This window comes from Pyrus communis, chromosome 1 (assembly GCF_963583255.1).
Source record: "Pyrus communis chromosome 1, drPyrComm1.1, whole genome shotgun sequence".
NCBI classification, from domain to species: Eukaryota; Viridiplantae; Streptophyta; class Magnoliopsida; order Rosales; family Rosaceae; genus Pyrus; species Pyrus communis.
The window spans coordinates 1,451,360-1,470,242 of NC_084803.1; the positions used below are offsets into that span (position 1 = coordinate 1,451,360).

The window sequence follows — 18,883 nt, forward strand, 5'->3', positions numbered from 1 at the left end:
AGTAGGGTTTATAATTATGTTGAGCAAAGAGAACGGCAGTGTTAGCTCCTTATATACTGGAGGGAGGAGAGAGAGAGAGATGGGTGTGTGTAGAGAGAGAGAGAGATAGGTAAGGTGGGGTCGAGTTGTATTTTGTTGCACAGCTGTTTCTTTACTTGCAAAACAATGGGGAGGAATTTGAACTTTGTAATAACCTACGTGGTTTTCTTTTTACTTTCCAGGTAATATTTCATGGGTTTGCGGATTTTAGGGCTTTAAACCCCCCAAGAAATTATACAGGCCGACTTTGTTTTACCCAATAAAAAAAGTGACATGATCGCCCTCATTCCAGTTCACTCTCCTTCACGTTCTTGCACTTTTCTTCTCGTAAGCTTCGTTTATACACTGTCCGTTACTATATTCTAGTTGTAATGCTTCAAATGAATAATATTAATTAGGATTTAGAAAAATGCTATTCACACTTTTAATTTGTTCGTTATTTTGCATTTTTTTCCTGAAGGTTATTTTAAGGTAGTAAAATATTAATTTCTAACTATACAATGACAAATTGAAAGCATGAATAACCGTCGCCTAACTAGTTTAATGTTTAACTATGGGAGCATTTTTACTTATCACCCTCAAGTGGTGGTAAGATTTGATGAGTTTAAATTTTGAGATTTGTGTTTATTCATTATACAGATCTCGAAATTTAAATAAATGTAATAGTGATGAATGGAGTGGTGAGTATCATTACCAATTGAAGGTGGTGAGCAAAAATATTCCTTTTAATTAGTGCTATGAAACTTTCACGTCTATCAATCTAACTGACAATAGACTGTGGTGGAGAGAGATTTTTTAGTGTGTCCGGAACACGAGGCTGTAGAATATTACATGTCATTATACAATTGGAGGGACTCTTGAAAAGAACAACTACCTCCAACTGTATAATAATATTGGTGTTTCATGTTCCAATCACACTGAGAAACCTATCGTGTGTGGCGGGTACCTAATCCCGATGTGAATAGGCATGATTTACGTGCAAGACGAAATTCCTCTTACCCATTTGGGGTAAAATATTCAGTTATTTTGGGATATGCCTTTCCGGAGTCAGTTTCAAATAGGCCACGTAGTATAATCAAATCAACATTCTTGTAGATCTACATCCCTCTTGTTAGTTTTTATGATTGGTAGGACTTCAGTGTCCAGCAAGAAAAAGCATTTCAATATCTATAGATGACCTAGATTGTGACTTCAAATCTCCATATTTAAAAGTATATAATTAATACTTAATTATACCTTAAGTTAATTTATCAAAAGTAGTACTTGTGCGCATGGAATTGAACCCCCTGCAAATTGAATTGCTTTAACTAGTATATATTAATATATTAAACAAAAATTATCATGGGGGACCAGGTTAATAATCTATACTTGGTTTAACTTTCACGGGTGCACTAAAACAGATAACACCATGAGACCTAGATAATCGATCTTATTCACGAAAAGAGCGTTATCGAGCTGAATGAGGTAACACACAAAAATCACTTTAAAAGTCTATCTTTTTTCAAGCGTTTTATACATGCATTTTATTGTCAATCTCATGTCTAAACCCATGAAGAAAAACTCAAGCAGAATATTCTTGATCGCATCATTTGTAAGACATTTTTTACAAAAGTATAAAACTTATGTATTTTAATATCATCTGATTTACCCGTACTCCTTTGCTTAGTCGTTACTCTATTTTCAAATAACCTGCCAAAAAATATACATCTCTCATTCCCTACTACTATTGTACACCCAAATTAAGTCAATATATACCCCATAAATAGAACACAGACTACTATTTTAATCCTTGTAATTTAAGCGTATATTGTTTCGGTTATCGCGATATAACGCTAGTATTTTAAAGGCAACATTTAACTTCATCAAACTTTTTAATTTCGCCAAAATTATAGACAGTAATGCAGAAAACTCTGCAGAACTTGGTGTGTGTTTCAACTATTTTTAGAGCAAAAGCATAGCTGTATGTATTGTACTCTCCTCTTACTAAACCAGCAATTAAGACGGTTGGCAATTGCTTTCTGTATGACTTGATTTTTGAAGAACCTATAAGTCCAGTGCAGAACATATATATATATATATATATATATAGTTCTTAGTGAATTGTGATTCTAATTCCCAGTTTAGTAGCACAATTGGATCAAGTACCGATGCCTAAATCACTATTCCTCCAATTTCTTGATAGCTGGTTGTCACAGCACTGCAGCTGTCTTGAAAGCAAACATGTCTTCTTTCTATCATTAAGTTCAAGAGATCTCATTCGTATGATTAAAAAAAATGTGATGGATATACCAATATACAATTGTATTTACATTTTCTTTTGTTCCAAATGAGGGGGATTTTTAGCCTACTAGTCTTCCTTTGACCATCATAAATCAAACTCAGGACATACTGTTTTGACATATATCATATATACGCACTGAATAGGACTCATGCAACATTTTTTTTTTAGGACATATATCATATATCCTTATCATAATCCACATCCGATCGATGAAGGAATTTAATTTATCTATCCATGGATGCCTGCTGCCTGCCTTTCCTTCAATTTCAAAAGCTTTGACACTTAACAGTACTAGTTTTCTTTTTTTCTGGTGGCCCTGATTCCAAGTTGGATCCTCGTCACCTTTGGCCCCCACATTTCCATGGTTATCACATGCCAGGCAGATGAGTTTCAATCGATGGATTCTTCGAAGACCAAGGACTGGATACCGAATAGGTTGTCCGATTAGACATTGCTGAGGGCAATGGGGAATCCATCTTCCACCCATTTTATTTGAGGAGAGAAAGTCTTGATCTTTATGGACCTCTCAACAAGCAAAACCATCCATATAAGTATTAGGATTTATACAAATTAGGTATATATTACAATGTACGACATACATTTCTTATCCAACAGTGATTATCATTCTATACTAATTAATATGGAAAGGTGAACCTGTCAAATTCAGTGGTTAAAAAGTTGATGTATGATACACATTGTTGTATGGTAGAATTTTCCAATACGTAGTAGGGTGGAATTTTTTGCCATTCTACCGTACCGTACCATATTGATTTTTTGCCAAACTGTAATGGTACCAAACAAACATATTTGGTATGTTATTAGTATCTCAAATTAATACGGACGATATTACCGTATCGTTTTAAATTATTTATATAAATATATCATATATAATGCTAATTACTAATTTGTGACATCTCACATCGTCCAGGAGAGTGATCCTTATATGTATATTCTCATCCCTACCTAGCACGAGGCCTTTTGGGAGCTCACTGGCTTGGGGTTCCGTAGGAACTCCGAAGTTAAGCGAGAAGGGGGCTAGAGTAATCCCATGATGGGTGACCCACTGGGAAGTTGCTCGTGAGTTCCCAAAAACAAAACCGTGAGGGAATGATAAGCCCAAAGCGGACAATATCGTGCTACGGTGGTGGAGCGGGCCCGGGAAGTGATCCGCCTCGGGCCGGGATGTGACAAATTGGTATCAGAGCCAATCCTTGGCCGAAAATGTGCCGACGAGGACGTCGGGCCCCTAAGGAGGGTGGATTGTGACATCCCACATCGCCCAGGGGAGTGATCCTCATATGTATATTCTCATCCCTACCTAGCACGAGGCCTTTTGGGAGCTTACTGGCTTCGGGTTCCGTAGGAACTCCGAAGTTTAGCGAGAAGGGGGCTAAAGCAATCCCATGATGGGTGACCCACTGGGAAGTTACTCGTGAGTTCCCAAAAACAAAACCGTGAGGGAATGGTAAGCCCAAAGCGGACAATATCGTGCTACGGTGGTGGAGCGGGCCCGGGAAGTGATCTGCCCCGGGCCGGGATGTGACAAATTACTAACTTTTAATTATTTTTAATGTATTTCATTTAATAACTGTACCAAACCCATCCATACATAGTAACGCTCACCTTGTTATGACGAAGGCTCCTACTATTTTGGTATATAGACGGTGACATAATATACCAAAACGGGACCGATGAATGGAAATATAGAATCCTTATCATTGGTGGTGATCATTTATGCATTATTCCAATATAAAGTTGCCTTTTATATGATTCTGCATGTCCGTCAATGGCCTTGCATTACAAAACCCTTTAAATTTATTCTTTCTGCATGTGCATCTATCTGCCCCTCCTCACAAGCTGGAACTGGCCTAAAGGATTCAGCTTTGCATACCAGAAGTTTTGTAGATTTTTTGATAAAAAGGAGAAGCCAGCTGGTTGATCTTGTTGCTGAAATTTTGAGATATATAGAAAGAAAACATCAGAATCAACCAGGTGATACGATATGCATATCTTGACGTATAAGAAGAGGGACATATACTATTCTTCTCCATTTGACTGATTTGATAGAAAGTTGGAAAACCATGCACATAACTTTCCTTCATTTAATTATTCAAATATTAATTAAGCATATGAAAAATCCTACCGTGCCCCGGAGTAAAGTTCAATGGAATCGGATCCCCTCTAGATTCAATAAAACTAAGCCTGCTGAGCAGGCGATCCAGGTCGTTGAAATTTAAGCAAATGATTACAAATAGGAGGCCTTCTAAAAATTAGAATAATTGTAACCGTTTGATCAAATTTCAATGATTCGAATTGTCTGCTTAGCAGGCTCACTATATATGAATCCGAAGGAGATCCGGTTCCAAGTTCAACCACAAAATTTTAATTATGGTATTTTAAAATAAAAATCTAACGATTAGAACACCAAGAATATGTCATGCTTTAGACTATCGTAAAAAATTAAGGTAATAACAATTGTCTAAGAAAAGTAAACTGGATTCTTCTTTTTAATTAGTTGCAACTAAATATCTAGTATACATGCATAATATGCCTGTGGCAGCATCTAAGCTGCAATTTGATTAAGATTTGCAGCGGGATATGAATTCTTGCACCCTGTTTTCGTATATGATGTTATCATGAACGTCATAGACCAAGAAATCTTATTCTACTTTAAAATATTGTCGTGTATAGAATATTCTACAGCACTCTGGGACATGCAATTTTTGTGGCTCGGGTGTATAAAAATGTCATGTTCGCATGAATTATTTAAAACTTATTTGTAAGTACTTCTAAAATTGTTAAAGATGTTTTTTCGTAAAAATATTTTTGGTCTCAATACTTAGTAAAAAGGCAGGTGAATTCGAAGAAACACTTCATGCAATAAGCACCTATTTTGGATCCCTCTTTTAGTCTTTTTAAAAACAGTTTCAAACATGCAAGTGGCGCTCTACCACAGTAGTGAAGATGAATGTTACCTTTACACCATTATATGGGTTCGAATCTCGTTAACTTCCTAATCTAACTGTTTGACAAAAAAAAAAAAAAAAAAAAAAAAAACAGTTTCAAACATGCATTTAGTGAGGCAAATGTATGTTTTCATATTACTGACGAATTGGGCCAACTGAAAATGCCCAGCTAAAAAGCCCTCCTGGGCCACTCTTGTAGACGGAATAGATTCAAAATTTATTGGGCCCTAATTGAGGGCTATCCTTTCTTGGTTGGCCTGCCTATTTTTCTTTTTCTTGGTTGGCCTTAATTAAAAAACTCACTTCAAGTTCGGAAAGTACATAACTGATACTTTTTTTATAAAGTATTTTAAGCTTTTTTATCAGCTTATAAATATTTTTTTGTCAAATACTATTAAAAGTATTTTTGATAATTAAAGCGTTTTTAGTTAAATCATTTCAAGCCTCTATTTCACACGGTACGGCCTGATTAATTTCTGACACTGATAAATCACGCTATGATGATCAGAAAAATACTAAAATGCCGCTAAAAGTCTTTCCGACTCACAAAAAAAGTGATCCCCTCTATATAAAAGAAGAAGGAAAAAAATATGCATGGAAACTTTATTTATTCTTAATAGCGCGTAGTGTCACAATCTTATACGTGGAATTGGTTAAAAAAAACAATATGAAGTTTCTTTTTGTGATGGCTTTGACGCGGAGGCTGTCGAGTCAACGTCGGATCACGTGAATGGAAATGCCACGTCGGTCGCAATTATTTGCCCACAAAGTCGTTGTCGTTTTCTTGGTTTGTGGGAGACTTGGTTTTGAGCCATATCTAATTTCCATCGCTCGCGTCGCTTTATTATTTGCCCATTTCATATTTTGAGCGGACAATTCATTCTTTTGTATTTTGGAGCCATATTTGACCAAGAAAATAATTGTTGGCTGCCCCATCAAACTTTTCTAATTCCCTCTTTGACCCCAAGAAAATTTACAGTTTTTCATTATTTATTTTTGTTTATTTTCATTAATTCTATTATGATATTATACATGAATAATCATCAAAGGAATATAAATAAATCATAGAATAATCATTAAATCTACTTTGATTTATTGAAAGTGTAGGTGTTGAGAAGTCTTGGTCTCTCACCAATTAACTAATAATTAAGTACTAATTATAAATTTAAGGACAATATTGGGGTATTTATTGAAATTCTTATCTAATTACGTGAGTCGATTATCTAGTTGTTAATTAGATGGCCTTACATTATTAACCATTTTTCGTTTGTTGGTTGTGTCTTAAACAATGCACAAGAAAACATAAGAAAAACACAAATATCATCCTTAAAAATATAAAGATAAAAAAAATATACAATCAATGATGTATAGTATTTGTTTTTTTTTTTTTCCGATGAAATAAGTAATATCATGTAGTAGATTCATACTAGTAATACCAACACTTTTATTTATATCATTGGAAGAAGTTTCGTACTCGAATTCTTAGTCCAAATTCATAGGAGAATGACACTATTTAAAACTTTTCCAAAATAAAATCACTTTTTGACCTAGTAAGAATTGGAATTTGGAACAAAGAAGCTAATCAGAACGTTCAATAATATCATTATCCACAACAAAAAACAATAATATCAGTATCATTCTGACCAAATATTTTATGGAAGTATGTGACATAAGGCCCCAAGGTATCAATAATTCCATATGAAAAGGGGAGAAGAAAATTCAAAGCCAAAGACATCAAAAAACAAAATACAATTATTTAAGAGAAACATACTCTTATACGGTTAAACTCATATATAAAATTGCAACAAATAATTTAGTGATTTTTTAAGTAAAATCATCGTGGTAACTTTCTCGATTGTTGAGTTTCACTTTAACTAGTTCATCTAAACTTCACTTTATAGTGAAAATTAAGTGTCCAAAGACTTAAGTACGAGAACATTTTCAATGTACTTAAAATATGAGATGATACATCATATGTCGTTATATAAATAGAGAACAAATTTATTTTTCAAGTGTCGCTCCACTTGCTAATGACATATAATGATCTAACACCCGTGTTTCAGGCATATTGATAACCACTCACGAGAAAAGTATGATGATTTGTTTAATAATAAGGAATTGTTATTAGCACTTCAAAAATCTCATTTGGTACTCTAAACTTTCTATAATTAGATAGAAAAATACACTTGTAATTAGTACATAATAAAATTTTTGAAATGCTAATAATAGTTCGCTAATAAGAATGTGATGTGGTCCCTTTCCCAATCCAAACACAATCCCAAAAGCACCAAGACCAAAATAGTAATTATATTTAAGTCAACCAGCAGCAATCAGTTAATCACACACCCAAAAAACTTAACATAACACCCCCCACCTCCACCCCTCCCCGCGAATAATCTCATAATTTATTTCAAATATTTTCAACCACACCACCAAAGCCAGGCCCAGAACTGTTGCCATTGCAAATAGCTAGAACCGCGTCATGGCTTCATCAATGGCTTCCGGTCACTCTGAGAGCGACTCCGTAATACAATACTAGACATAGGCACACCCTTCATTGGCGGTTGGTGGGGCATACTCCTCACTGCCTCTCTTTCTCTCTCTCTCTCTCTCTCATTAAACGTTCCACCTTCTTCTTCTTCAAGCCCGCTCTCTTTTCGCAGAGCATTCTTAAGTTTCTTCTCTTCTGTTCGATTCCACTGAGCAGAAAAGAGAAAGATATTTTCAGTTTTGTTTGTTGGGTTTTTGAAGTTTGCAATTTTGTTTGGTGGGTTTTTTCTTGAGTTGCTCAAATTTTCAATCTTGGTGGAGAAAAGAAGAATTTTCAGAGAAATGGCGAAGACCAAGAAGAATCTCCATTGACGACCATGAAGCTGTTTTCTGTAACTGAAACGGCAATGGGGGCGAGAGCCCAAGTCGGCGCCTTTGCAGTAGCGCTAATCTTGTTCGTGATTCAGAGCGGTTTTGCGCAGCAGGTTTCTTTGAGCTCCGCCGTGGAACGGTCGGCGTTACTGGAGCTCCGCTCGTCGTTGGGTCTCAGATGCAAAGACTGGCCCATAAAGGCCGACCCTTGTTCGTTCTGGAACGGAGTCAAATGCAGCAAGAACGGCCGAGTCACTGTGATCACCGTGTCCGGTTTGAGGCGAACCCGACTGGGCCGGAGAAACCCCCGGTTCGCTGTCGATTCACTGGCTGATTTCACCCTCTTGTCTATTTTCAACGCCTCCGGGTTTGCGCTTCCCGGGTCCATACCCGACTGGTTCGGCCAAAGACTTGGCGCACTCCAGGTGCTCGACCTTAGCTCTGCATCAGTCACTGGTCCTATTCCTCAGTCGCTCGGTAATTTGAAAAATCTTACCGCTTTGTATTTATCTGGCAATGGCATTACTGGGATTTTGCCTTCTGCATTGATAAATATAACACAGTTGGAAATTCTTGATCTTTCGAGGAATGCGATTACTGGGTCAATACCTTCTGGCTTTGCCAATCTTGGAAAGCTTAAAAGTCTTGACCTTTCTTCAAATTTTTTATCTGGGCCAGTTCCACCAGGTTTGGGAACCCTTTCATGGCTTAAATTCTTGGACTTGTCTGATAATAGTCTCACCGATTTGATTCCGGTTCAGTTTAGTAACCTTTCCCGGTTAGTTGAGCTTAATCTTACCACGAATTCGTTGTCCGGGTCATTGCCTGCGGAGTTGAGAGGGTTGAGGAGTTTGAGGAGGATGGAGATTGGAGATAATAACCTTGGAGGTCCAGTACCGCAGGGTTTGTTTTCGAGTCTTGTTCGGCTGGAGGTTCTGGTTCTGAGTCGGAATAAATTTGATGGTGCTATTCCTGGTGCATTGTGGTCACTTCCCAGTTTGCGCTTTCTTGATGTATCCCGCAACAATTTTACTGGAACTCTGCTGGGCCTCGGTTCAAATGCTAGTGTTAGTGGTGCTGTGTTCAACCTTTCTAGTAATCTGTTATATGGAAATCTGACCTTCCCTGTTGGGAAATTTGTCTCAGTCGATTTGTCTGATAATTTTTTCCAAGGCAAGGTATTCGAAGATAGTCAAGGCAATAGTACTCTTACTGGAAATTGCCTACAGATGGTACAAAATCAAAGGAGTTTGCAGGATTGTAGACAGTTTTATGGAGAGAGGAGTTTAACTTTCGATGATTTTGGGCTCCTACAACCAGCTCAGCCACCTTTCCTAGAACCCAAATCAAAGAGTAAGAACCGATTAACATTTATATTGGCTGGGATATTTGGTGGACTTGGCTTTGTTGCGATTTTGGTACTGGTTCTGGTAGTGCTCCTGAAAATGAGCAATAAAGGCGCAAATCAACGAGGAAGTGCAAATGTTGGGCCTGTTCCAGGAGATGACCCTTCACTCCCCAAAGATCTCATCTGTGCATCAAGTCGAGGAGATTCATTTACGTATGAGCAGATTCTCCAGTTCACTGGTGCTTTCAGTGAAGCAAATCTTATAAAACATGGACACTCTGGAGACATATACCGGGGATCCTTGGCGAGCGGCACCCCTGTAGTTATCAAAAGGGTAAATTTGCATTCCTTAACGAAAGAATCATACACGATAGAAATGGATTTATTAGGCAAGGTTTCACATACAAGATTGGTGCCAATTTTGGGTCACTGCTTGGAGCATGAGAGCGAGAAGCTTCTGGTTTACAAATACATGCCAAATGGAGACGTGGCTAGTTCCTTGCACAGGGTTACCAACTTACATGGTAATTTACAGTCCCTGGATTGGATTACAAGATTAAAAATTGCAATTGGAGCGGCTGAAATCCTAGCTTACCTACACCATGAGTGCAGCCCACCACTCGTTCACAGGTATTCCTGAACTTTCTTTCAGCTATTGATCTGAGCAGCATCTTATAGCCACCGTCAATAATTCATTGTGATTCCGAGTCCTCATAACTTCTGCTCTGTCCTGACAAAATGCATTTTTTTGGCTCAAGTCATTTATGTCTTATAAAACCTGTTTAGTCTGTAAAAATAAAGATTTTATGATGATAGTTAATAGTTACAACTACAACTACTGCTTAAACTTAAGGTAAAGTATGCCTATATGGTGACTGTAGTTCCCAGACTCGCTATAGTTTTTACTTCATGCTTAATTGTGCTGTATTTTACTAGTTTCAGTTAGTTGATTAAGTTGTATAAACAATTGAAAGTTTATTTTTGGTGGTTGAAGAGATGTTCAAGCAAGCAGTATACTTCTCGATGATAAATTTGAGGTCCGGCTTGGAAGCTTGAGTGAGGTCCATGTGCAAGAAGGGGATGGTAACCAAAATGTCATCACGAGATTGTTGCGGAAACAACAGTAAGTGTTGATTATCAGTAGCCCTGGATATATGTGATCTTTAGCATTTTTCATCAAATTATACTTCAATCGTGGATAATAGGATCTGTTTTGTTATTATATATATATGAGAAACAAAGTAACAGTTCCTTTCTGTCTTATGCAGAACATCGGAACAAAGCCCTTATGGTACGTATATCTACTTGAAACCTTTTGTCTGAAATTTCATTCCTCGTATCTCCCTTCCCAGTTAAAACTCTCAAGTATTGGCTCTTTATATTTCTCGTTCAATAGATTATTTAATTTTCGTTTCTTTCTGTGGATAGCCTCGTCGTCAGCGGTTTGTGCATATGATGTATACTGTTTTGGGAAGGTATTGCTTGAGCTTGTGACGGGTAAGCTTGGCATCAGCAAATCCAATGATTCCTCTACAAGAGAGTTGTTGGAGCACATAGTGCGCTACATCAGCATATACGACAAGGAACTGTTGAATAAGATTGTTGACCCGTCTCTGATAGTAGACGAAGATCTATTGGAAGAAGTTTGGTCCGTGGCAATCGTGGCCAGGTCCTGCCTCAACCCCAAGCCGTCTAAGCGCCCCCCGATGAGATACATTCTTAAAGCATTGGAAAACCCTCTAAAGGTGGTGAGAGAAGAGAGTTCCAGCTCTGGAAAGCTGCAAACATCTTCATCGAGAAAATCCTGGAGCGCTACTTTCTTTGCTAGCTGGCAGCATAGTTCATCATCAGAGAGCGCCACTGTTCCTGGCCAGACAAGCAGAGAGAGCATCAGTGGCTTAAAACAGTCGGGGCTAGTAGGTGGAGGGGAGTACTCTGCATCACACAAAAGGTTATCAAATGAAATTTTCCCTGAGCCAAATGAAATACAAGATCTCGAGAGGCAAGACGAACATTAGATATGAACGATGGCGTAGTCTTCACATTGACCACCAGCATCATTGCTCTGCGTCTGGGTTAAGCGGCTCGACGAGGATGCTCGGATAGAGATTACGGGCTATCTGACAGATTGGAAATGCATAGTGAAGTTGGTATTGAAGTTGAGCGAGATTCTTATTGATATGATAAGCTTGTTAATTGAAGAAAACAAGCTGCAAAGCTCTGCAACTGGTGCTTTATGAAAGATCCCACGAGCAGAAATTGTTAATGAATTTTGTTATACATGAAGAATTTTCATGGTTGTCAACATTCAAACTTCATCAGAACCAAAAGCATTTGCATCCTGTTTCTGGAGTCACTTTTTGACAACCAAAAGCACTTAAAAATATTTTGGCAGAAAAACTTGAAAGCGCTTCTAGGTCATAGAACTACTTTCTAGAAAAGCACTTCCAAATGCTTTTCCAGAATGCAATTCCAAACAAGCCCTTAACAACGCTATATCATCTGGAGAGAAAAAATCTAAGTGAATCGGATAGTCATGACACGCAACGAAACATTTCTTAATTCATAATGCGGAAAAGTTTGTACTACATACAGGGGCAAAGAAAAGTAAAGGGATTATAAGCACTTAATTTACAGTAATCTATTGGAGCAAACATTTATAAGGGGGTACTAAGCTTTTTGTATTAGCTCTTTGCTTAATGGTTCTCAAAGCTGAACTCACTACGCTCCTCCTGAAATGCTGCCTCTTCTTATCACGACGCGGAGATGCTTCACAGGGGAAGAATATCGAATTCATGGGGCATGTAGTCTTCACTCGGCCTGTAGTATTTGTCAGGAGAATAGAGGCTCAAGTTGGAAACTTGGCTAGCATAAAGGCAGGCAAATCTTTCAACCTGCGAATCACAGATGACCATAAGTTTCACCCAAACACCCAACGAGCCACCGCCTTATGGCAAGCAGTTTTGGCATAGGATTACTAAACAACGAACTAGGAACCTAGAAAGGAGGGTTACACCTCACCTGATGGGCAAAGCGAGAGTTCTGATAGCCAGTCTTCATGAGTTGTCCCCAAATCTTGTGAAACTGAAATCATAAGCAAACCAACAAGTCAACATTCTTGAATCCAAATTCAAGAAAATTCATATACCACTGGACTAAAGCCTCAGAACCAGAAAGCATAGTTGATGTTGTACAAGAGAATCACTACCATTTGGTGACATTCACGTTGAGACTGTTGATGGATGAACCGCACTTGGTCTCTTTGGAACTATAAAGTTAAGCCATTAAGAAGTGATAAATACAAATTTCACAACTGTTAAGCAACATATTTAAGTAGCCGAAATAAACTTTGCTTTGCATGTTTAACAGGCTTACCTCCAACGCATTGTATTCAGAAGATAATTTTTGCTTCTCCTCAGCACTGATATCGTCATATCTGAGAAGAGCAACCTCACTTCTATGTAAATTATCCCTCACAAAATAAATAATAAAAGCAAAATAGAAACCTAGATGAACACCGACTTGAGAGACCACTTTAGATGATGTATTTTGTCTTCAATCAGATCGCGCTCATTCCTCAACAATTGAAGTTGCTGTATGAAACCAGTGTACGAGTTACATTCTAAATAAGCTTGTTGATCATGATACTAGACTACAGCTGTTGAATTTTAGAAGGACCTTGCGGGTATCTCTCAATTCCCATAGGAGTTCAACCTCCCTTTCTAGCTCTGGAACAACAAGCATTGTTCTCCACCCTGTTCATAAAGACAAGAAATTAGGGAAAGTATGATCACATTTGAGGAAACAATGTTGAAGAAAGAAAACATGCACATCGTTTAAAGAAGTGACACTGATAACCGAATATCAGAAAGAAAATGATCAGTACCAAGAACCTTTTTGCTGCGCAAAATATCTCCGTATATATGGTCACCAACATAAAGAACCTATGAAAAATGTGCAAAATATTAGACCCAAATTTGTTAATAACATCAAATTTTTCTTTCAACTGACGTACTTCGAGGATAGAATAGTTCACCTGTGAACTTGACTCAATTGAAAGCAGTTTATGAAGATGCCCAACGCTGCCTCCCTGAAACAAGGTCAAAGGCATCATTACTCAAGCCAAAATAATTAACACAGTAATTAGCAAACAGAATGTTGGTTATAGAAATAAAGATGGTTGTGAAATAATGTAAATGTATTCGGATAAAGCTATTAATAGGATTCTATAATGCACTAAATATTTGAAAGAGTACCTGGAAAACTCTACAACCCTTCTTCAGTCCGTTCAATGATAATGTAGGTGCAGGTGAAGAACTTCCAACCTTTTAAAATATAAAATTGATAAATAAAACTAGATAAAATAAAGGGGATACGTGTGTATAATGTGACATAAATGAATAAAACTACATAAAATGAGGGGATACGCGTGTACAATGCGACATACAATGAATTATCAACACTAGCATACCAACCTGAGCCATAGGAGAACCATTATCAGTATTATGTAGCATCCCCGACTCGAGATCTACCTCAAACAGATTAGCACGGTTACCATCATGAAAGAAGCTTGGCTTTGCACTGCATAGGTAACCGCTTCTAATGGTTAGTATAATGACAGTAGCTATGACATGGATGGTAGATGGCAAATTCTTAGTAAATTCAGAGATGATGAACATAAAGGATAAACAACGTAACTCATACAAGCCTACAAGATGGCAAAGGGTAGGGCAAGTGAAATCCAGATTAGCATTCTCCAGTTAATGAATTAATAAACTGAGTGGCAATATATGGTGAAGAACAATAAAGCATGCTTAGAGGAAAGGAAAAATCAAGACCTGCCAGTGATGACAACATCGAAGTATTTAAGCCAGTCGAAATTGCATTTTCTACTACCATCCACTGTGCGCGACTCACAAAGGAAATTCATTACAATGTTTGTATAGTCCCATAAACTGTAAGTAAGATGTGTTATTGATTATCAGCAAAACATATGTATATTTTCAAATTAAATTAGACAGAAATAAAAGAAGCACAAATACCTGTTTGTCACCAGGAATGTAGCACGGCCGGAATCTCTCAGCATTTTGAGCATAGGAACTATGGAGGTATCTTCATTAATGTACCTTGTAGCAATAAGCATGAAGACCAAGTAAATTTGTTTTACCATTCAATGATCGATTGATTAGAATAATGTGAAACTAATACACAATGCTTATCCTTACCGCTGAGGGTCATTTGCCACCATTTGCTTTAAAGTTCCATCACGGTGGCACAAATCAACAGCAGCTCGAACATCCTTGTACATAACAGCGTAACTGAAAAGGAAAATACAAAATAAATTTTGATATAGAAGAATTTTACCATCCACGGACCACATAGCAAGTCATATTCTTACTCAACACTATCTGGCAATTTTCCCGAATTTTTGTCTTTAAAGTCAACCAGTTGGGCAAACATGTAAGCTTCAGCAAGGGCAAAGAGGGTATCAATGATAATATAATCTGGCTCGTCAAAGGAATCCCGCACTAATGTATTTCCATAGGTGTTAACTTTATCTTCCTTAGATAACTCTTTGAATCCATGGTAAGCAACTTTCACATACTTATGTCGATCCATCTGCACACCAATGCAATATCACACAGAGATTCGCAAGAAAGAATAGAAATCCAACCTAACTTGGAATGACCACAAAAACATAAAAACACCATAATCAACGGATCACCTTCAAGATGTTGCCTCTCTTCTTATCCAGAACCAACCCTCTGACCATATATGTCCAATCGAAGGACCAATTCAGCAACTACATCAGGTAATGAGTGTTAATCAACTTACTATGATTTGCTCCTAATTTAAAATGGTAGTAAATGATGCCTGCTTAGTGTTGAAATTAAAATGCACTAACTACCGGATTAATTGCAATATTAAACCAAATTAATTGAATATCTGATATGTTAACAACATCAATTTCTTCCTGAAATGTAGGAACAAATGATAGAACAGACAAACCTCACGAGGGTATCCTAGATCGTACACCAACTTCCGGATAGTTCCATCATATGCAAGAGACTCGAAGGTTTCTGGCTTGTACTGTGCCAATGTGTAATCCATATCAAATCCTACCGCAACAATATTCTTCATATTCAACGATCTGTTGCAGAAGATCTGCTTTCTTATCTCAATTTTACATCCTCCTTGGGGAGATGACCATACACATGGTTTTTGAACACCATCAGTCGAGCCCATAGGTGCAAAATGCGCTGACTGGTCACCTCCTACAGCAGTTTCGTGGCCCTTTTCCATCGAATAACTGGCATGCAATTGATAACCTCCTGTTAGATTATAGCAACGGAGCAAAAATTAGAGCTTCTAATAGTGAACGAAAAGGATGATATTTTCACTTAACTAAGGCAGGATGCACTATACATACATTAACAGATTCAGATGATGACTGTATACGGTACTTATCTAGAAATATCACATTAAACATCATAGACATGCAAACAATGTGAATTAAAAGGGAGTGTGACAATCTATCAAAAAGCTTTCCGAAAAACAGCTCAAAAATCCTCATTTCCACTCATTCTTCGGCTGACCCTTTTCAAACAACTACCCAAACGACAAGTCTACAAGTAAAAAATGAAAGATGGAGTGAACAAGAAGAAGAAAACCCCATTTTCACAAACAGAAAATAATTACTAAAGTTACAATCTTTTCGAAAAACAGCTCGAAAATCCTCATTTCCCCTCATTCTTCACCAGACCCTTCTCGAAAAACTTCCCAAACTACAAGTCTTCATTTTCTTAGAAAATGAAGAAGAAGAAGAAGAAAACCCCATTTCTACAAACAGAGAACCCGGATGGGGAATCTTACCTCAAGTGCCAAACAAAAGTGAGCGCACAGTGCACCAGGTTAAGTTCCAACTATAAGAATCCTCCAAGCTATGCTCCAAGAGACACCTAAAAATTACCAATTTTCTCAAAGTTAAAAGAAAAGCTCTGTGCTTTTTGCTCTCTCTCAGTACAAACCCCCCAATAGTTATAGCCTTCTCCTCCTACTAACTTCTAAAATGCTTCACGCCAGATAACAAGGTAAAATCACAAAACAACAAAAACCCACCAGCGAAACGTAAATGCAGACTCTACCCTCACAAAATTCACCCTTCACAAGCTCAAAAAATGGTTTAAAAATTGAAAACTTTGAAAGGAAAAACAATGAGGACGAAAGCAAAAACGAACCTATTGTGTGAAAGCCTTTTCTTTTACCGGGAGAGCGGAAGCGGGGAAAGAGAGAGGAAGCGGAAAGTTCGGGATAAAACAGAAAGAGGCAGAAGGAAACGGGTTTCTTGGGAATTCGCATGGTGGTGTTAAATAGGCATTTGGGAGGAGGAGTGGGAGGGAATGGAAGGGGTGATAAGAAGGAATGGGATTCGGGGGATTCCGATGCCAATGGGATTATGTGGCAGGGAACATCTAATTTGGTTGGGAGTTGGGAGTATTATTCCTCGCAGTGGGAAGGGAGAGGGAATTAAATTCGCTGGGGACGGAGCTGACGAGAGGAGGACTACGGATTTGTTGTTGTTTCCGTTTCTGGAAACGCGAATGATGGTGGTGGTGGTGGTGGTGGAAAAGTGGTGGGAAATTGTTCATGGCAGATGGAGAGATGCTGTGCCACGTAGTCTAGAGACTAAGATAATATTAACTTTTCCATTTGTAACTTTAATTGAGTTGTTAATCTAATTTTTAATTCAGCATATGTTCCAATTTCACACTATTTTTCAGATTTTTTTTTATGTTTTAATTCTTATTAAAATTTGATGAGGATGGTTGATGATGATTATAAATTAAACTAATAAAATTATAAAATAGAAGATTGAACTTTGAAACATATTTCAACATGTGAAATTAAGCAATTTTTTTTTTTTTAAATTTGTTGTTATTAAGGGGAGCTCAACATATATTATATGAACTCTATTAAAACTGTGGCAGATTCGTGACATCATTTTTTTTACACAACTTTTTACTCTAATTTTTATACAGTCTATCCCATAATACATTTCAACGATTTGAATTAGCTATCTTTTAGATCTTCTTCAAATATCATGTCTACTAAAAATTGCCAAAATAAAAAATCATATGACCGTCATGTTATGAGTTTTGGGGTTTCTTTGTAAGGATGATCTACTAAACGTATTCGTTTATTTTTTTTTTTTACTATAAATAATGTCTTAATAGTTTTGATTTGTCTAAATTTTTGTAAGGATAATTTATGAATTATGTTTTAAAAGATAAACGGTACAGATCGTTAAAGCATATTATGAAATGCTCCCCACAAAATTGTCAAAATTGCTTTTAAACCTGAATGCAATTTTAAACCTTCTTAAACGAAGTTCAAACGAGTCACTGAGTAGAGAACTTTCAAGTCTCATTGGATTGATGTCATAATAGTAAAGAATGACTCACAATATAGTAACTATAAGATATTAGATAAGAGAGGTTTGATTTGTAAAAGATATTTTACAAGTTAGATCTTTATGGTTTTGTAATGCACGTATAGTGCATTTTGAGTCTCTCATATCTAACATTTTGTGACTCATTCCTTACAAAGTTAACTTTAGCCCATTCAAATATTTATAAATTGTAACCAAACGTTCAACATTCCAAAACAAAAATTATACATTACCTTTTTTGCCGAAGATGACATCTTTGTGTTCTATAATCTTTCAGTTTTGATGATCCAGCATAGTCGAGTTCATCTTTAGCTTAGCTTGTATATACACATCATGGAAATTTGGGATCCAACCTATTTTCCACCAGAATAAACTTCAACATAAGACACAATCATCTACTACTTTTATTTTTTTTTTTTAAGAAAAAAAATAGGACCAGTTGGTGTTGGAAAAAAAATAGGACCAGTTGGTGTTGGAAAAATTCACCGAGATATTTCATCTATTATTCATAAGGTAGAAGTATACCTATTAGAATTGACGATCCACAATTAACCAAGCACACGACAACTTTAATAATCAACTTCCGAGAAGACCAGAGACTTAGTAAGTACAATATAGTCCGAAATGTAAAGCACATAACACATCTTGGTCGTAGATGAAGTGATCTTGATGAAGCCATATGAAAAATTGAACAATTTGTTTACTAAAATGCTAGATAAGATGAGAGGTTGTAGAAGGTATGAGGACCGAAGGTCAGAAAAAGGCGAGAAAGAGGTCGGAATATGAGAAATTCAGGCAATAATAATTGGAAACGTTTAGATGTATTGTGATAGACCAGCGATGTTGATATGGTTATTGTGTGAAGAAGATGATAACACAAAAGAACACATGCGACATCAACAAGGGTTTAGGGTTAAGGGTCGATCTATCAAATAAGT

The 18,883-nt window shown here is 37.0% G+C and overlaps 2 protein-coding genes across 3 annotated transcripts; one reads left to right on the forward strand and one right to left on the reverse strand.

The window, feature by feature from the left end:
- Positions 1-7,644: 7,644 nt before the first annotated feature.
- LOC137735676 (probable LRR receptor-like serine/threonine-protein kinase At2g16250) lies at positions 7,645-11,837 on the forward strand. Its single transcript, XM_068475126.1, has 4 exons — positions 7,645-10,126; positions 10,491-10,619; positions 10,765-10,787; positions 10,925-11,837. Exons 1-4 carry the CDS (start codon positions 8,154-8,156, stop codon positions 11,512-11,514), a joined length of 2,715 nt encoding a protein of 904 aa, XP_068331227.1. The 5' UTR covers positions 7,645-8,153; the 3' UTR covers positions 11,515-11,837.
- A 193-nt stretch (positions 11,838-12,030) lies between these two features.
- Positions 12,031-17,151, reverse strand: LOC137735688 (uncharacterized). Of its 2 annotated transcripts, XM_068475143.1 has the most exons (18): positions 16,735-16,871; positions 16,370-16,455; positions 15,506-15,828; positions 15,222-15,299; positions 14,895-15,115; positions 14,722-14,814; positions 14,539-14,622; positions 14,335-14,451; positions 13,972-14,077; positions 13,753-13,821; positions 13,533-13,586; positions 13,383-13,440; positions 13,175-13,251; positions 13,019-13,089; positions 12,872-12,932; positions 12,705-12,764; positions 12,518-12,580; positions 12,031-12,390 (listed from the first exon to the last, which is right to left on the reverse strand). In XM_068475143.1, the coding sequence occupies exons 3-18, from the start codon at positions 15,797-15,799 to the stop codon at positions 12,268-12,270; spliced, it is 1,629 nt and encodes a 542-aa protein (XP_068331244.1). In that variant the 5' UTR covers positions 15,800-15,828; positions 16,370-16,455; positions 16,735-16,871; the 3' UTR covers positions 12,031-12,267. The 2 variants fall into 2 exon arrangements, with proteins under 2 accessions (XP_068331244.1, XP_068331237.1); XM_068475136.1 differs by lacking the exon at positions 16,370-16,455 and having other exon boundaries at positions 16,735-17,151.
- Positions 17,152-18,883: the final 1,732 nt, after the last annotated feature.

Bases quoted from the DNA above. Each gene is read 5' to 3' on its own strand.
- LOC137735676 (XM_068475126.1), top strand. From the start codon at position 8,154: ATGAAGCTGTTTTCTGTAACTGAAACGGCAATGGGGGCGAGAGCCCAA. The intron at 10,620-10,764 runs GTAAGTGTTGAT...TGTCTTATGCAG, and splicing joins AGATTGTTGCGGAAACAACA to AACATCGGAACAAAGCCCTT. The intron at 10,788-10,924 runs GTACGTATATCT...TTCTGTGGATAG, and splicing joins ATCGGAACAAAGCCCTTATG to CCTCGTCGTCAGCGGTTTGT.
- LOC137735688 (XM_068475136.1), bottom strand. From the start codon at position 16,855: ATGCGAATTCCCAAGAAACCCGTTTCCTTCTGCCTCTTTCTGTTTTAT. The intron at 13,587-13,752 runs GTACTCTTTCAA...ACCTTGTTTCAG, and splicing joins AGGGTTGTAGAGTTTTCCAG to GGAGGCAGCGTTGGGCATCT. The intron at 12,765-12,871 runs GTAAGCCTGTTA...TTAACTTTATAG, and splicing joins CTGAATACAATGCGTTGGAG to TTCCAAAGAGACCAAGTGCG.